The sequence below is a fragment of the Aquarana catesbeiana genome, linkage group LG07 (assembly GCF_042186555.1).
Source record: "Aquarana catesbeiana isolate 2022-GZ linkage group LG07, ASM4218655v1, whole genome shotgun sequence".
NCBI classification, from domain to species: Eukaryota; Metazoa; Chordata; class Amphibia; order Anura; family Ranidae; genus Aquarana; species Aquarana catesbeiana.
The window spans coordinates 200,711,202-200,724,948 of NC_133330.1; the positions used below are offsets into that span (position 1 = coordinate 200,711,202).

Here is a 13,747-nt window from a genome sequence, read left to right on the forward strand (position 1 = left end):
TCTCCGCTGAGCAGGCGGATGACAGGTCCGTCTCCGCTCACTGTGCAGAGACGGACCTGTCAGAGCCCTGCTGTCCTGTATGGGGAGATTGGATGAAAATGGACCTGTCTGTTTTCATCCGATCTGCCAGATGGATGGAAAATAGGGTCTCCATCTGTCTGGAGTTCACAGAGGATCAGATAGCGGCGGGTGTCAGCGGACATGTCACCCTTGACATCTGCCACTCCATAGGAGTGAATGAGGGCTCCGATCAGGTCCGCCTGAAAAACTGACAGGCGGACCTGTTCGAAAAGCCTGTGTAAAAGGGGCCTTGGGTAAATGCTGAGCTAGGCAGGAGAGTGGTATGAGCATCTTCGCTTTATAAAAAAAAACAAAAACATTTCCCTGCACACCAGCTAGCCTGCAAAAAAAAAACCAAGAGACACAAATTGACCCTGCCTAGGAGCTCATGCACACTGCAGCTCAAAAAAGCTGCTTTTAAAGGCATTTGAGCTTAAAGTTCAGCTTGAAGTTTACATAGTTACATAATTAGTCAGGTTGAAAAAAGACAAGTCCATCCCATTCAACCAAAAAATCCTTCGCCCACTGTTGATCCAGAGGAAGGCGAAAAACCCCAGCAAAGCATGCTCTGATTTGCTACAGCAGGGGAAAAAATTCCTTCCTGATCCCCTGAGAGGCAATCTGATTTTCTCTGGATCAACTTTACCTATAAATGTTACTATCCAGTTAAATTTTGTACATTTAGGAAAGAATCCAGGCCTTTGCTTTAAAAAAAAAAAAAAAAATATCTACTGAGCTGGCCAGAACCACCTCTGGAAGGAGTCTATTCCACATTTTCACAGCTCTTACTGTGAAGAAACCTTTCCATATTTGGAGATGAAATCTTTTTTTTTCTTTCCTCTAAGAGTTAAGAGTGCCCCCTTGTCCTCTGTGATGACCCTAAAGGGAATAACTCAACACCAAGTTCACTATATGGACCACTTATGTATTTGTACATGTTGATCATATCCCCCCCCCCCTTAATCTTCTTCTCAAGAGGGAATAAATTCAGATCCTCTAATCTTTCCTCATAGCTGAGCTCCTCCATGCCTCTTATCAGTTTGGTTGCCCTTCTCTGCACTTTCTTCAGTTCCCCGATATCCTTTTTGAGAACTGGTGCCCAAAACTGAACTGCATATTCCAGATGAGGTCTTACTAATGATTAGTACAGGGGCAAAATTATATCTCTCTCTCTGAAGTCCATACGTCTCCTAACCACTTAAGGACCAGCCTTGTTTTGGATTTTAGGTGTTTACCTGTTTAAAACAGGTTTTTCTGCTAGAAAATTACTTAGAACCCCCAAACATTATATATGGTTTTTCTTCTAACACCCTAGAGAATAAAATGGCAGTCGTTGCAATACTTTTTTTTTGCACCGTATTTGCGCAGCGTTCTTAAAAGCGCACTTTTTTTGGAAAAAATTCACTTTTTTGAATAAAAAAAATAAGACAACAGTAAAGTTAGCCCAATTTTTTTTATATTGTGAAATATAATGTTACGCCAAGTAAATTGATACCCAACATGTCATGCTTCAAAATTGCGCCCACTCGTGGAATGGCGTCAAACTTTTACCCTCAAAAATCTCCATAGGCGATGTTTAAAAAGTTCTACAGGTTGCATATTTTGCGGTATAGAGGAGGTCTAGAATTATTGCTCTCGCTCTACCGGTCGCGGCGATACCTCACATTTGTGGTTTGACCACCGTTTTCATATGCGGGCAATAATTTGTGTCACTTTTATTCCTATTACAAGGAATGTAAACATCCCTTGTAATAGAAAAAAGCATGACAGGTCCTCTTAAATATGAGATCTGGGGTCAAAAAGACCTCAGATCTCATATTTACACTAAAATGCAAGAAAAAAAAAAAAGTCATTGAAAAAAATGACATTGAAAAAAATATGCCTTTTAAGAGGCGTGGACGGAAGTGACGTTTTGACGTCGCTTCCGCCCAGCAGTGTCATGGAGTCGAGTGGGCGCCATCTTAGCCACACTCGTCTCCTGGCACACCACAGGGAAGGACGCAATCTCCTCCGCCGCCACCGACGGCTCCGGTAAGTGGCGGAGGGCACCAGATCGCGGCGGGAGGGGGGGGCCCCTCTCCCGCCACCGATTAAAAGTGATCTCGCGGCGAATCGGCTGCAGGGACCAATTTTATCTGAAAGCCGGCTGCCGCACGAAAAAGGGGATACCGGGGTTATGGCAGCTAGCTGCTGCCATAACGATATCCCCGTTGAAAGTTTGGACGTACATCGTCGTGTGGCGGTCGGTAAGTGGTTAATACAAGAAAGAACTTTGCTCGCTTTAGAAACCGCAGCTTGGCATTGCATGTTGTTATGAAGCTTATGATCTACCAAAACCCCCAGATCCTTCTCCACTATGGAATCCCCCAGTTGTACTCCCCCTAGCATGTAAGATGCATGCATATTCTTAGCCTCCAAGTGCATAACTTTACATTTATCACATTAAACCTCAAATAATAATATAAGAGATAATTGTATTATATTGCATTAAAATATATTATTTTATATATAAGATAATATTTTGTGTGTTTTCGAGCTTCTTTGAACCTTCTCATGCTCTTTCACGCATTTTTGGGTAATTAGGCTTCTTTTCTGCTCAAAATCTCCTCTCAAAAACGCAAGTTTGGTCTGGGTTTTTTCTGCCTGTAAGAGCATATGCCTGTAAACTAATATGGAAGGGGAGTTTCCAGGCAGAAAAAATGAGAGCTCAAAAGCCTGTAGGAGTAGCTTCTTTAGCTTCTTTTTGGGATGCAGTGTGAAAAAAAAAAAAAAAAAGGGCTTAGTTGCACACATTTGCAAATATATGTGAAAGTTGTAGTCCCTCGCCAAGGCTCCTCTGTGTTCTGCAGTCCTATTGAGAGTCTCCAGTTTAGGCTGGGTTCACACTGGTATGACATGACAGTCATACCACTTTGGATCCGACTTTGCCCTGCGACTTGAAGTCGGACATGTGTCCTACTTCAATGAACAAGGATCCGACTTTGATTCCCGACAATACTAGGCACTTTGTCTGGTATGAATCTTTAGGGGGAACTCCACGCACAATGTAAAAAAAATTGTACTGTATTTTATTTTTGACACTTTTTTTTACCAAAAAAAAAAAAGTGTCAAAAATAAAATACAGTACACAGGTTTTTAAAGTAATTTATTAAGGCAGCTCCGTCATCTCTTCTGATCTCTTCTCCCCTCTTCGGGTCTTTTCCGCTCTTCTCGGATGTCTTCTAGCCCTCTCCGGTTCTTCTCCCTCAGTCCACTGTCTTCTCCGCTATCTTCTCGCTCTTTTGCTGGGTCTTCTCCACTGTGTTCTTCTTCCGATGTTGGCATGGGGTGGAGTCACCGGGTGATGTCATCCGGAGGCCACGCCCCTTATGGCGTCACCGCCTGGGGCATGATGAGGCGGTGACGTCATAAGGGGCGGGTCTCCAGTGATCCCGCCCCATGCCAATATAAGCAGTGGCACACCGTGCACCCAGGATTAGAGCGTGAGAGAGCGCCAAGTCAGCATCGGAAGAACACAGCGGAGAAAACCCAGCAAAAGAGCGAGAAGATAGCGGCGAAGACAGTGGACAGAGGGAGAAGAACTGGAGAGGGATAGAAGACATCAGCCGAGAAGACCCAGAGAAGGGAGAAAAACTGACAGAAGACGTCAGTGGAGGAGGCAGAAGAGTCTGAGACAGAAGAAGTCTGACGACGGAGCTGCCTTAATAGATTATTATAAAAACCCGTGCAATGTGTTTCATTTTTGAATTTTTTTTTTTTTTTACATTTTTTTTAGGTGAATGGGTAGGGGTACAATGTACCCCAAACTCATTCACATAGGGTGGGGGGCCGGGACCTGGGGGCCCCCTTCGTAAAGGGGGCTTCCAGATTCCGATAAGCCCCCCCGCCCGCCGACCCCAACAACCAAAGGCCAGGGTTGTCGGGAAGAGGCCCTTGCCCTCATTAACATGGGGACAAGGTGCTTTGGGGTGGGGGGCGCTCGCTTGTCTACGGTACAGTTCGGGGGGGCACTCGCTTGTCTCCACCCCCTTTCCTGACCTGCCCTTCCTGTGTGCCCAGATAAGGGTCTGGTATGGATTTTGTGGGGGCCGTTTGCCGTTAAATTGGCGTGGAGTTCCCCTTCAAGATCATCAGAGCACAAGTCGTGTGCCAAAGTCAGATCAGTCAAGACGGCGATCTGACTTTCATCCGACTTCAGTGATGTTCAATGGGCTAATGCAGCCATCTCATTTAAGGACTGGAAAGCTGCAATATAATACATTTTTGGTTTTGGATTTAGATATATTTTAGAGCTGAACTCCTGGCAGATATATATGTATGTATGTGATTTGTAGTTTTGTGTTTATTAAAAAATAATAAATCTGTTAAAAGCAACTAGTATACTAGGAAATAAGTATAAATTATTTATTTATTTTTTTGCAATGCCCTCAACAGCAGCACTAGAAAGAGGCAATGGCAGTACTTTTGGCCAATCAATCCCTGATTTATTGTCGTATGCTGGTGGTGGTGGTGGGGGGGGGTTGAAGCATCTGATTAGAGTCAGAGGCTTCAAAAAGGCTGGGCTCCGTGCCCCAATCCCACCTAGTTGTGTGACAGTAGCGAATAAGAATTTGCTATCGACACACTGATCCTCCTCCCGACCGATTTAGGAAGTGGGTCTTGAGACCCATCACCGATTCGCTGAAAGGACAGGGGATTCTTTTTGATGCCCAGAAGGAGGGAGGAGCTGAATGGCGGAAGCCCCTGTGAGGCAGAAGGACAGAGGACACAGGAGCTGCTGCCTTCCGCCCATAGGAGCCTGCATACCCACCCGCAACCTCGATGGGAAGATGGGGTAAGTCCCGGGGGGAAGGGGGATGGTTGTTTGCTGCCCCCCCCCCAAAGAAAAAACCCACCAGCTGCCACTGCTAAAGGCACTAGGTCTTAACTGCAGCGAAGAGAAAAGTCCAGTCACCAGGCTGGTTCTGCTGTCTGCTGAGACTGTGTAAGGCTACCTATAAAAGCTAGAATTTAACTACTTTAGCCCCATTCACTCTAAAAAGCATGGGTGGAGGTACTGAGACAGCAGCAGCACCTGCAACTGTCTAAATAACCCAAACATCGATACATCTTATTGGCTGCAGTCAAAGTTTTGGCCAATGATTTTCCACCCAACTCCTTTTTATTTTTCAATAGAAGTTTGTTGAGCTGGGTGGTGCTGGCCGGTCCATCCACAGCTTATATTTCAGATGATTCAGCAGGAATTGGCCAAAATTTGAGTTGTGCATGGCCAGCTTAAATTTTAGGACTGGGTCAACAAATACAAATCTTCTGGCAGGAAAAACAGCTCACATATATGTAATTACAGTAACTGATGCACGTGGCTTGCCAAGTTTTTTTTATTTATTTATTTATTTTTTTTTTATTTCATATCCCTGTTAAGTTATTAGTATGCTTTTGAAGCCCCAAAGTCAAAACGACTAAATGAAAAGTGCGATTTAAAGCTGATGTCCAGATTTTAGTTAAGTTTAAATAATTTATTTGGATAAGGTTGATCCAAACAAACTATTTACCTCACTAACATTTGCAGAGGCCGGAAGAGCTGTATAAACTATACGTAGCTGAAGCTTCCTCTGATTGAGGAGAGCGAATGACATCACAATCTCAACCTCCGCCAATCAGAGGGGGTTTTGTATTCATTCAAAGAATACAAATCTCCCTGTGAATGTCTGAACAGTGCTCAGCCTGACTCGCTTTTGTTCAGGAGTTGTCATACTGCTGGAACACAGCGCTGTATAATGTAAGGCTACATTCAGTTTATGCAGCACTCCCAGCCATTGTAAATGTTGGTGAAGTAAATAGTTTGGACCAGCTTGATCTAAAGGAACTACTTAAATTGATTGTAAAGTGTGTGTTTTTTTTTTTTTGTTTTTTTTTTTAAGTTAATTATAATAAACATGTAATACTTACCTGCTCTGTTGCAGTGGTTTTGCACAGGGCAGCCTGGATCCTCCTCTTCTCGGGTCCCTCCTTGGCTCTCCTGGCCCCTCCCCTCCTGATGAGTGCCCCACAGCAAGCAGCTTGCTATGGGGGTACCCGAGTCAAGCTGCAGCTCTGCGTATCCATTCAGGCACAGAGCTGCGGCCCGGCCCTGCCCCCTTTCTCTCTTCATTCACTGACTGACTTTAAGTGACAGCAGGGGGAGCCAATGGTGCTGCTGTCTCAGCTAATGAGGGGCGTTCCGGGCAGCCAAGACTATCCTACAACATCGCTGGATAGGGGGGAGCTCTGTTAAATATTAAAGCGGGGGTCCACCTATCTATCGTTTTTTTTGAGTTCATTCACAGACTTTTCTTCTCAGCATTACATACTCGCATATTGTGTGTAATATGTCCGCCTGTGTCAGATTTCGTTGGAAAGAATAACTTATATTATTCACTGCAGGCGGTTTCCATCTTCATTGTGGGCATTTGAAGCCCACAAGCATTTATTTCCTGGATGTGGTGAATGCTGTGCTCCCAGCATTCACCGCTCGTTCCCGCACATGCTCAGTGGCATCCTGGGAAGCCTGAGACTAGCTCCCAGGAGACTGTGCTGAGTCTGGGAGAGGCTAGAAACACGCCTACTCCCATGGGAGGAGAACCAGGAAGTGCAAAGAAGAATAGAAAAATAAAAGGTAATTACGGCGATTTAAATTTTTTTAAACGGCATGTCAGCATCTAGGCAAGGAAGAGAATACATACAGATATTGTTCAAAATTTGGGTGGAACCCCGCTTTAAGGGGGCTGAGGGGGGCTTCTGCCTTTACGATCACTTTAGAGAATATGTAAACCCAACATTTCTTATTCCTGATATGTGGCTGCTGTACCATCTACTCATATGAACACGTATCCTGTTCTCTTTGTATTGCTTCATTTGTGTGAAATCCCTGGTGTTCCTGCCAGTCTCTCTGCTTTCCTATAAAAAAAGATCACACTAAGAATGAGAGCAAAGCATGGTCAGTTCTCTCACTGCTCTGAGAGCTCAGCCTGCTCTACTCCAATGATCAGACTTGGCCTGACATGCCTCCCCTGCACAGCCATTCACTTGGAAGATGGAAGCTTACTATCTGTTTCTCCTCCCTCAGCTCTCTAAGCTACTTATTTAGCCGAGAACCGAGGTTGTGTGTGTGTGTGTATATGTGTGTATGTATGTATGTATATATATATATATATATATATATATATATATATATATATATATATATATATATATATATATATATATATTAAATTTATACCTCAATAAAGCTGGAGCTCAGGTTTGAAAGAGGGAATTGAATGTTTTTATTTTTCTATAAAATATAATTGAATACATGAAGTCCATAGTTGTGCCCCAGAGAGTTTTTTTTACTTTCAAAATATTTTATTTTTGAAATACATAGAATACATTTTAATAATTATTATTTTAAAAATCGGAATAAAAGTTTGATTACACGGGTTTGATTTTTTTTTTTTTCACTTGGCAGTATGGATGCAGATGGCACCCTGACAGTAGACTGGAATGAGTGGCGGGACCACTTTCTGTTTAATCCTGCAGATAACATTGATGAAATTATCCGTTACTGGAAACATTCCACGGTAAGTTTTTATTATAAAACAAAGGTATTCTCTAATGTAGTCATTTATGCTCTCCTAATGTTTGTGTTGATGCCCTTGAGGGTCCCCACTTTAAATCCACAACCCAAAAACATGGTAGTAAGTTAACTGGCTTCTAATCAGTGGGCCCTAGCAAGTGTGTATAGCTTGGGTGCAAAAATTTGATTGTAGAGATCAGAAGCAGGGACAGGTGGGAATATTCTTCGTACTGTCTTAGAGATGTGATAAGACTATGCTAAAAAATCATCTACATACGATGATTAATAAAACATACACTGACAATAACATAATTACACATGAAACAATAATATCTTGCAATAGAAATGTGACAATACATATACAGAGTAGTTTCACTCCAATGTCCGGTAGCACTTTCCAGTGTCCATCATCCAGGATAAGTCCTAGCGGTACCCAACGCGTTTCAGGTTCAAAGTCCTTTCATCAGGGGTAATTATATAGGAGGATTTATATTCTGATAAACAGAAAAGGACAGTGTAATTTTTGAAGCAAAACCATAATTTAAACAGGCATAATGAGCATAGTGCAACTTAGTTCAATGAAGGCAAAGGAGGGGCTAGGGTAGAGAGGAAGGAGGGGAAGAAGACAAGCCTAGAGGAAAAAAAAAGGGGAATACAACCTACCTAGACCAGATGAGTGGCATCATAATCAAGAACAGAGAATGGTGATATTGCAGCAAGAATACATTAATATAGCGTTATCAGTGGATGGCATGTATAGAGGCTTTTGTTTAACCTACACCCTTGGAGTATTTTTGACCCAGTGGGAGATGATCAGAAAAACTGGTCCTTCTGATAGAAGTTTAAATAGGCACAGACATACAGCTGTACAAAAAGGCTTACCAGACCGGGGTGACCACTAGACGATAGGTTGTCAATATGCACATGTGGAGTTAAGGTCTCCCTCCAACCTTGCTGCATCTAACTGGTCCCAGTAGTGCTCAGAATCACATGAAAAGAGCGCTCTTATAGTGCAGTACATTGGTATAAAAGCTTTAATGTCAAGGTAAAAAGCGTGCACTTAAGACGCTGTAATTGTACAGGCTTCTCAACAAACAGGCATGTACGGCGTTCCTAGGGGCTTCACTCCAGATACACGGTCATCCAATGAGAAGAGAGAGTCCCTGGAAAGCTGAGGCTTTTGTGCACATTGCACATTGCTGGGGTTCTCAGGTAATTATTAGGGGGGCCTAGAATGCATGAAGGTAAGAAACCTTAAGCCTTTAGAACCACTTTATTTAAAGTCTCTCCTCCTATTGATATAAAATTTGTGTGCTATGGTAGTGATGGTGACCAAAATGGTAGTGGTTTTTAAAATTGGATAGGATACCTTTTTCTTGTAAAAAATAGTACATGGCCTCTCCCAGAAAATTACAGAGTCCCGAGGTGGAGGAGACATTTGATATACTTGGCATGAGTGTTCTCAACCTTGTCAATGTGCGGCTGTAGACAGCAGTGATGAGCAGATCGGAGACAGGTAAGTGCCCATTGTAGTGGATACAGGTTTAGGAGTCAAATTGAGAAGAACAATGGACAGTACATGTATGGACTATCATGTCCATATTATTAACATTTGGCACAATGTCTAAAGTCTTTGTTAACCCTAAGAATACAAACATTGCCAGACCATCAATTAGGGCCTGGCAGAGCAGTGAGCAGTAGTCTTTCATAAAAACGAGCGTTGTAAATACCAATTTACAACGATCTTCAGGCTGGTCACATGACTTGTGGCTGCTGTATACATCTGATGGATGGCTTCTGCAGGAGGGGCCGTGATCTCCCTCTGACGTTAGACGGGGAGATCACACCTCTCCTGCAGTAGCCCTGGAAACCTGGCCGAGAGTCACGTGACCGGCCTGAAGACAGCGCTAAAACGGTATTTACATTGCTCGTTTTTATAAAAGAATAATGCAGAGTGGTATGCTAGGTTGTCATAGAGGGGCTGGCAGTGGTCCATTTACAACTTTTAATTTTGCTAATAGCTTCGGAGGGGGGGCGAAGACGGAGACACAAGATGACAGGCAGGAAGGAGGGGGTGAGGGGGGAGAGAGGACAGCATATGATGGAGGGATGCACTTTGACCACGGAGATCAGGGCGGAGCAGCCCTGATTTTCGTGGTCCATTTAGAGTGGCCATACGGGAAGCTGCAGATTTGGGGGGGGGGGGGGTCAGTTTAGAGGGGGGCAGATTACACGGCACAAGCATTGTGCCGTGTAATCTGCTTTAAAGGACCAGGAATTCTTCTTTTTTTTTTTTTTTGGTTAACAAACACTTTAAATAACCTGGCTTGATCCTATGGTGTACTTACCTGAAATGTGTTCAGAATAGTTTGTATGTAAACAGTTTTCTTATTTCAGTCTTGCTACCAAAGTCAGTGTTGCGTTGTGAAAAAAGCCCTTTTTTGTCCACAATCATATTTCCTGAAATGCTTTAGATTGCTAAATATAAATTGGTATACTGTGCTTAAAGAAACTTTGCCATATTTACCTTCCTTGATGTTACTAGTTTACTGGTTGTTGTACTGGCCCTTTTTAAAGCGGTATTAAACCCAGAACCAAAAATGTAATATATTGAAGCCTACCAATCATTAGATTTGGTGGCTTCATCTGTTTCTTTGTTTTTTCCCCTCTGGTTTTACCTGATCATCTGTATGTATTTTCTGGGCCAGTGACTTAAAAAGTAATGAAACCAGGGGTTCAGCATAAAAGCGAGGCAGGTAGTATTTTCAGGACCACTGCAATGAGAGCATCCATACTTGCTCAAATTTAAATGTAATATCTCACTGTCTGTATTCTAAATCAAATAAAATATTGAGAAGAGCCGATTTCATTCTTTGTTAATGTTTTCAGGTCCTGGATATTGGTGACAGTCTCACTATTCCGGATGAGTTTACAGAAGAGGAGAAGAAGACTGGTCAGTGGTGGAAGCAGCTTTTGTCTGGAGCAATGGCTGGAGCCGTGTCCCGTACAGGAACTGCCCCTCTTGACCGTTTAAAAGTCATGATGCAGGTATTTCAGTCCGTTCTTGTTCTATTTAAAGCTTTTTATAATTTATGGCATTTTTTAGATAAATGATGATAACAAATGTACAGTAATGGTTTTTATCCCTTTTTGGATATGCTGTACACAAAAAGCTAGCTATGCTCTGGTGTGTAACAAGTCTTGTAGATCACCCTGCATTCTTTTGTATCAAACTGTTGTTCTAGCTATCCAGCTACCTAAATTCACTGGAATAAAATGACCTCTAACTCAGACAGTCACCTATAAAATGGTTATCAGATCCCCTATCTGAGTGTGGGTCAGAAAAATATGGTCTTTATGGTTTTCGTGATATTTTGGAAAAATGGAATAATGGCTTCTTTCTAGTATTTAGGATATACAGTATAGATGAAGATGTAATATTTATAGGTAAAGTTGATCCAGAGAATATCCGATTGCCTCTTTGGGGATCAGGAAGGTTTTTTTTTTCCCTGCTGGAGCTCATTGGATCATGCTTTATTGTTTTTTTGCGTTCCAACTGTGGGTATTTTTTTTTTTTTTAATCGGTTAAACTAGATGGACTTGTCTTTATTTTCAACCAGACTATGTAACTACTGTATGTAAGAAATGCAGAAATGTTGTGACGTACATTGTAATGTCGTGTCATTTTTAAGAAGAACTCTATATATAATTTTGCCAGGTACACGGAACCAAAGGAAACTCAAACATGTTGGCTGGTCTGAAGCAGATGGTGAAGGAAGGAGGTGTGCGATCCCTCTGGCGGGGGAATGGAGTTAATGTCATCAAAATTGCCCCAGAGACAGCCATGAAGTTCTATGCATATGAACAGGTGAGGCTGAATGTATACACACACACGTATAGAGCAGAACGTTGTAGCACTCCTCCAACCTGGGCAGTGTAGAATGACAAAAAAAAGCAGTATGGCAGGCTAGTATTTAAAGGGCTCAGTTCACCTTTTGAATAATTTTGACTATTCAGGTTAGGGGCTAAAGTAGGTTAAAAAAAAAAAAACACTGTGCAGCTTAGAAACCTTTTGCTTAGTTTAAATGCAATACCGATAAGCAACTCCAAAGCCTGGCTAAAAAACTCCCATTGTAAATGATCAACCCTGTCCTGCCATGTGTATCTGGATGTGCCACACATTGAGTATACCCTTGGCATCACAGGAGAAAGCATTCTCGCTTATTCAAAACCCAAGCGTGTGCAGTGCACTCTCCCTTTCCCTGTAACTGCAGCATCCTTAAATGTGGTGGCTGCATGTATTTTAAGGTTGGGTTTTTTTTTCCTTTTTTATTTTCACCTAGTAATCCTGTGAATAACACTTTTTTTTTTTTTTTTTTTTTTTTATCGTACATTATGGGACACAGAGCCTTAAGTAATTACTTAATGGGTTATAGGCCACCTTCAGGTGTTGACGCTGGTAACATCCAATCAAGGAAGTTCACTCCCTATATAACCCCTCCTCCTCCTTCCAGGAGCACATCAGTTTTTTCGCCAGTGTCCAAGGTGTTGGTCACGAGTGAAGATGTGCTCTGAGGAGCTCCACTGGAGGGATCCATTCTGGATTTAAATAGCCTCCATAAAGACCAGATCCATCCAGAGTGCCACTGAGGCCTAAAAGGTTGGTACCTGGGGCCTCGTATCCGAAGCACGAGGTTTTACTGTTAACGCCTCTCTTTGTAGGGCTGGACCCCAGGAACCCAGGGCTTTGGTCTTGCTACATTACCTAAGCTTCCTGATGGGGTGCTCTTTACAGGTCCAAGGGAGTTGGAACCCCATTTTAGGGACCCGGTCCTTGAAGGGTTGCTAAACGCAGCCCGTCGTGATGGGTGAAGGTTGGATTGTCTGTTAATTCAGCAAATCCTGCGGCGGGGATAAGGTAAGGGAAGAAACTTGGGTATTAAAAACACCTATGTATTTCTTCCATTAGGGAAAAAATGTCATGCCTTAATTCTCCACTAGGGGGAGTCTATGCACATACCTTACTCTGTTGTCTTCACTGTAAAGCTCTGTGTCTGTGTCTGGTTGCAGCAGCGTGTGGAGGTGGATATTTTCAAGGTAAAAGAAATCTGCAAAAATGTTTTCTTTCTCCCCCTGATGGGACCAGAGGGTTAGGGGGACAGCAACGCTGTACCCCCCTTAAATTACCCCCACCGCAGGCGGGGATGCGGAGGTCCCGCTAATACTGCTAATTGTTTTACTGTGGCTGATTTCACTGTTTGTGCCTTCTCAACCCCCCCCCCCCCCCTCGTGTTGGGTCGGTGGGCCCGAAAACGCTACGCACAGGCGCGGGAACATTTTAATTGTAAAAAGGGGCAGAATTTTTGCTCAGGAGGGGCAAAGCCTAAGCGTGATGCCGTGAACGTCCACGAGGACACATGGTAGGCTAAAAACAAACACAACACAGCTGTGACAGTCTCTCCTCGGCTGACGAGGAGAAAACAAGCAGCCTGCAACACAAGGACACAAGAGCTGTGGGACATGTGACAGTTGCAAACTGGCATTCCTGATGCAGGAACAACACCTTTTTTTCCAGCACTAGGCTGAATTTTATAGCAGCTTTAAATGTCATGACTATTTTCAGCGATTAAGTGCAATTTGTAAAATGCCTCTGTTTTCGTACTTAGGACTATGCCTACCAAAAAGACACCCCAAAAACCAAAAAAACTAAAGGTTTCACCCCCAGGCGCTAGGATCCTGAGTCTCCTTTCCATGCTGTCATCCTCACATGAATTACCAGTTATGGCAAGCCAGGGTGAGCCATTGGAACAAATTGATGGTACAACTGCTTCTTACATCTCAGCCCCTGTATACTTGACTGAAGATGTCCTTTCCTCTACCCTGCAGGGCCTGGAAGGAAGATTAGTGGCTTTAATCGCATCCTCCATTACAATGGATAGGAAGCGTGCTAGATCCCCCTCCCCCACTTCAGAACCTTTGCAAGGGAAACAGTGGGCACGGGATGAGGTGTTACCCTCAGTCGATCGGGAGAAAAACAAACCGATGATGATTCCTCTGCCGAGGAAACAACGGTAGATGAGCCTTTTTTCAGCC

The 13,747-nt window shown here is 43.2% G+C and overlaps 1 protein-coding gene across 1 annotated transcript in view; it reads left to right on the forward strand.

Annotated features, from left to right (window-relative positions):
• The window catches only part of SLC25A24 (solute carrier family 25 member 24), an 85,232-nt gene that overhangs the window by 25,075 nt on the left and 46,410 nt on the right, over positions 1 to 13,747 (forward strand). The window contains exons 4-6 of the mRNA XM_073592987.1: positions 7,547 to 7,658; positions 10,544 to 10,702; positions 11,373 to 11,522. Coding sequence (XP_073449088.1) covers positions 7,547 to 7,658; positions 10,544 to 10,702; positions 11,373 to 11,522 — 421 coding nt within the window. The remainder of the gene's footprint in view (positions 1 to 7,546; positions 7,659 to 10,543; positions 10,703 to 11,372; positions 11,523 to 13,747) is intronic.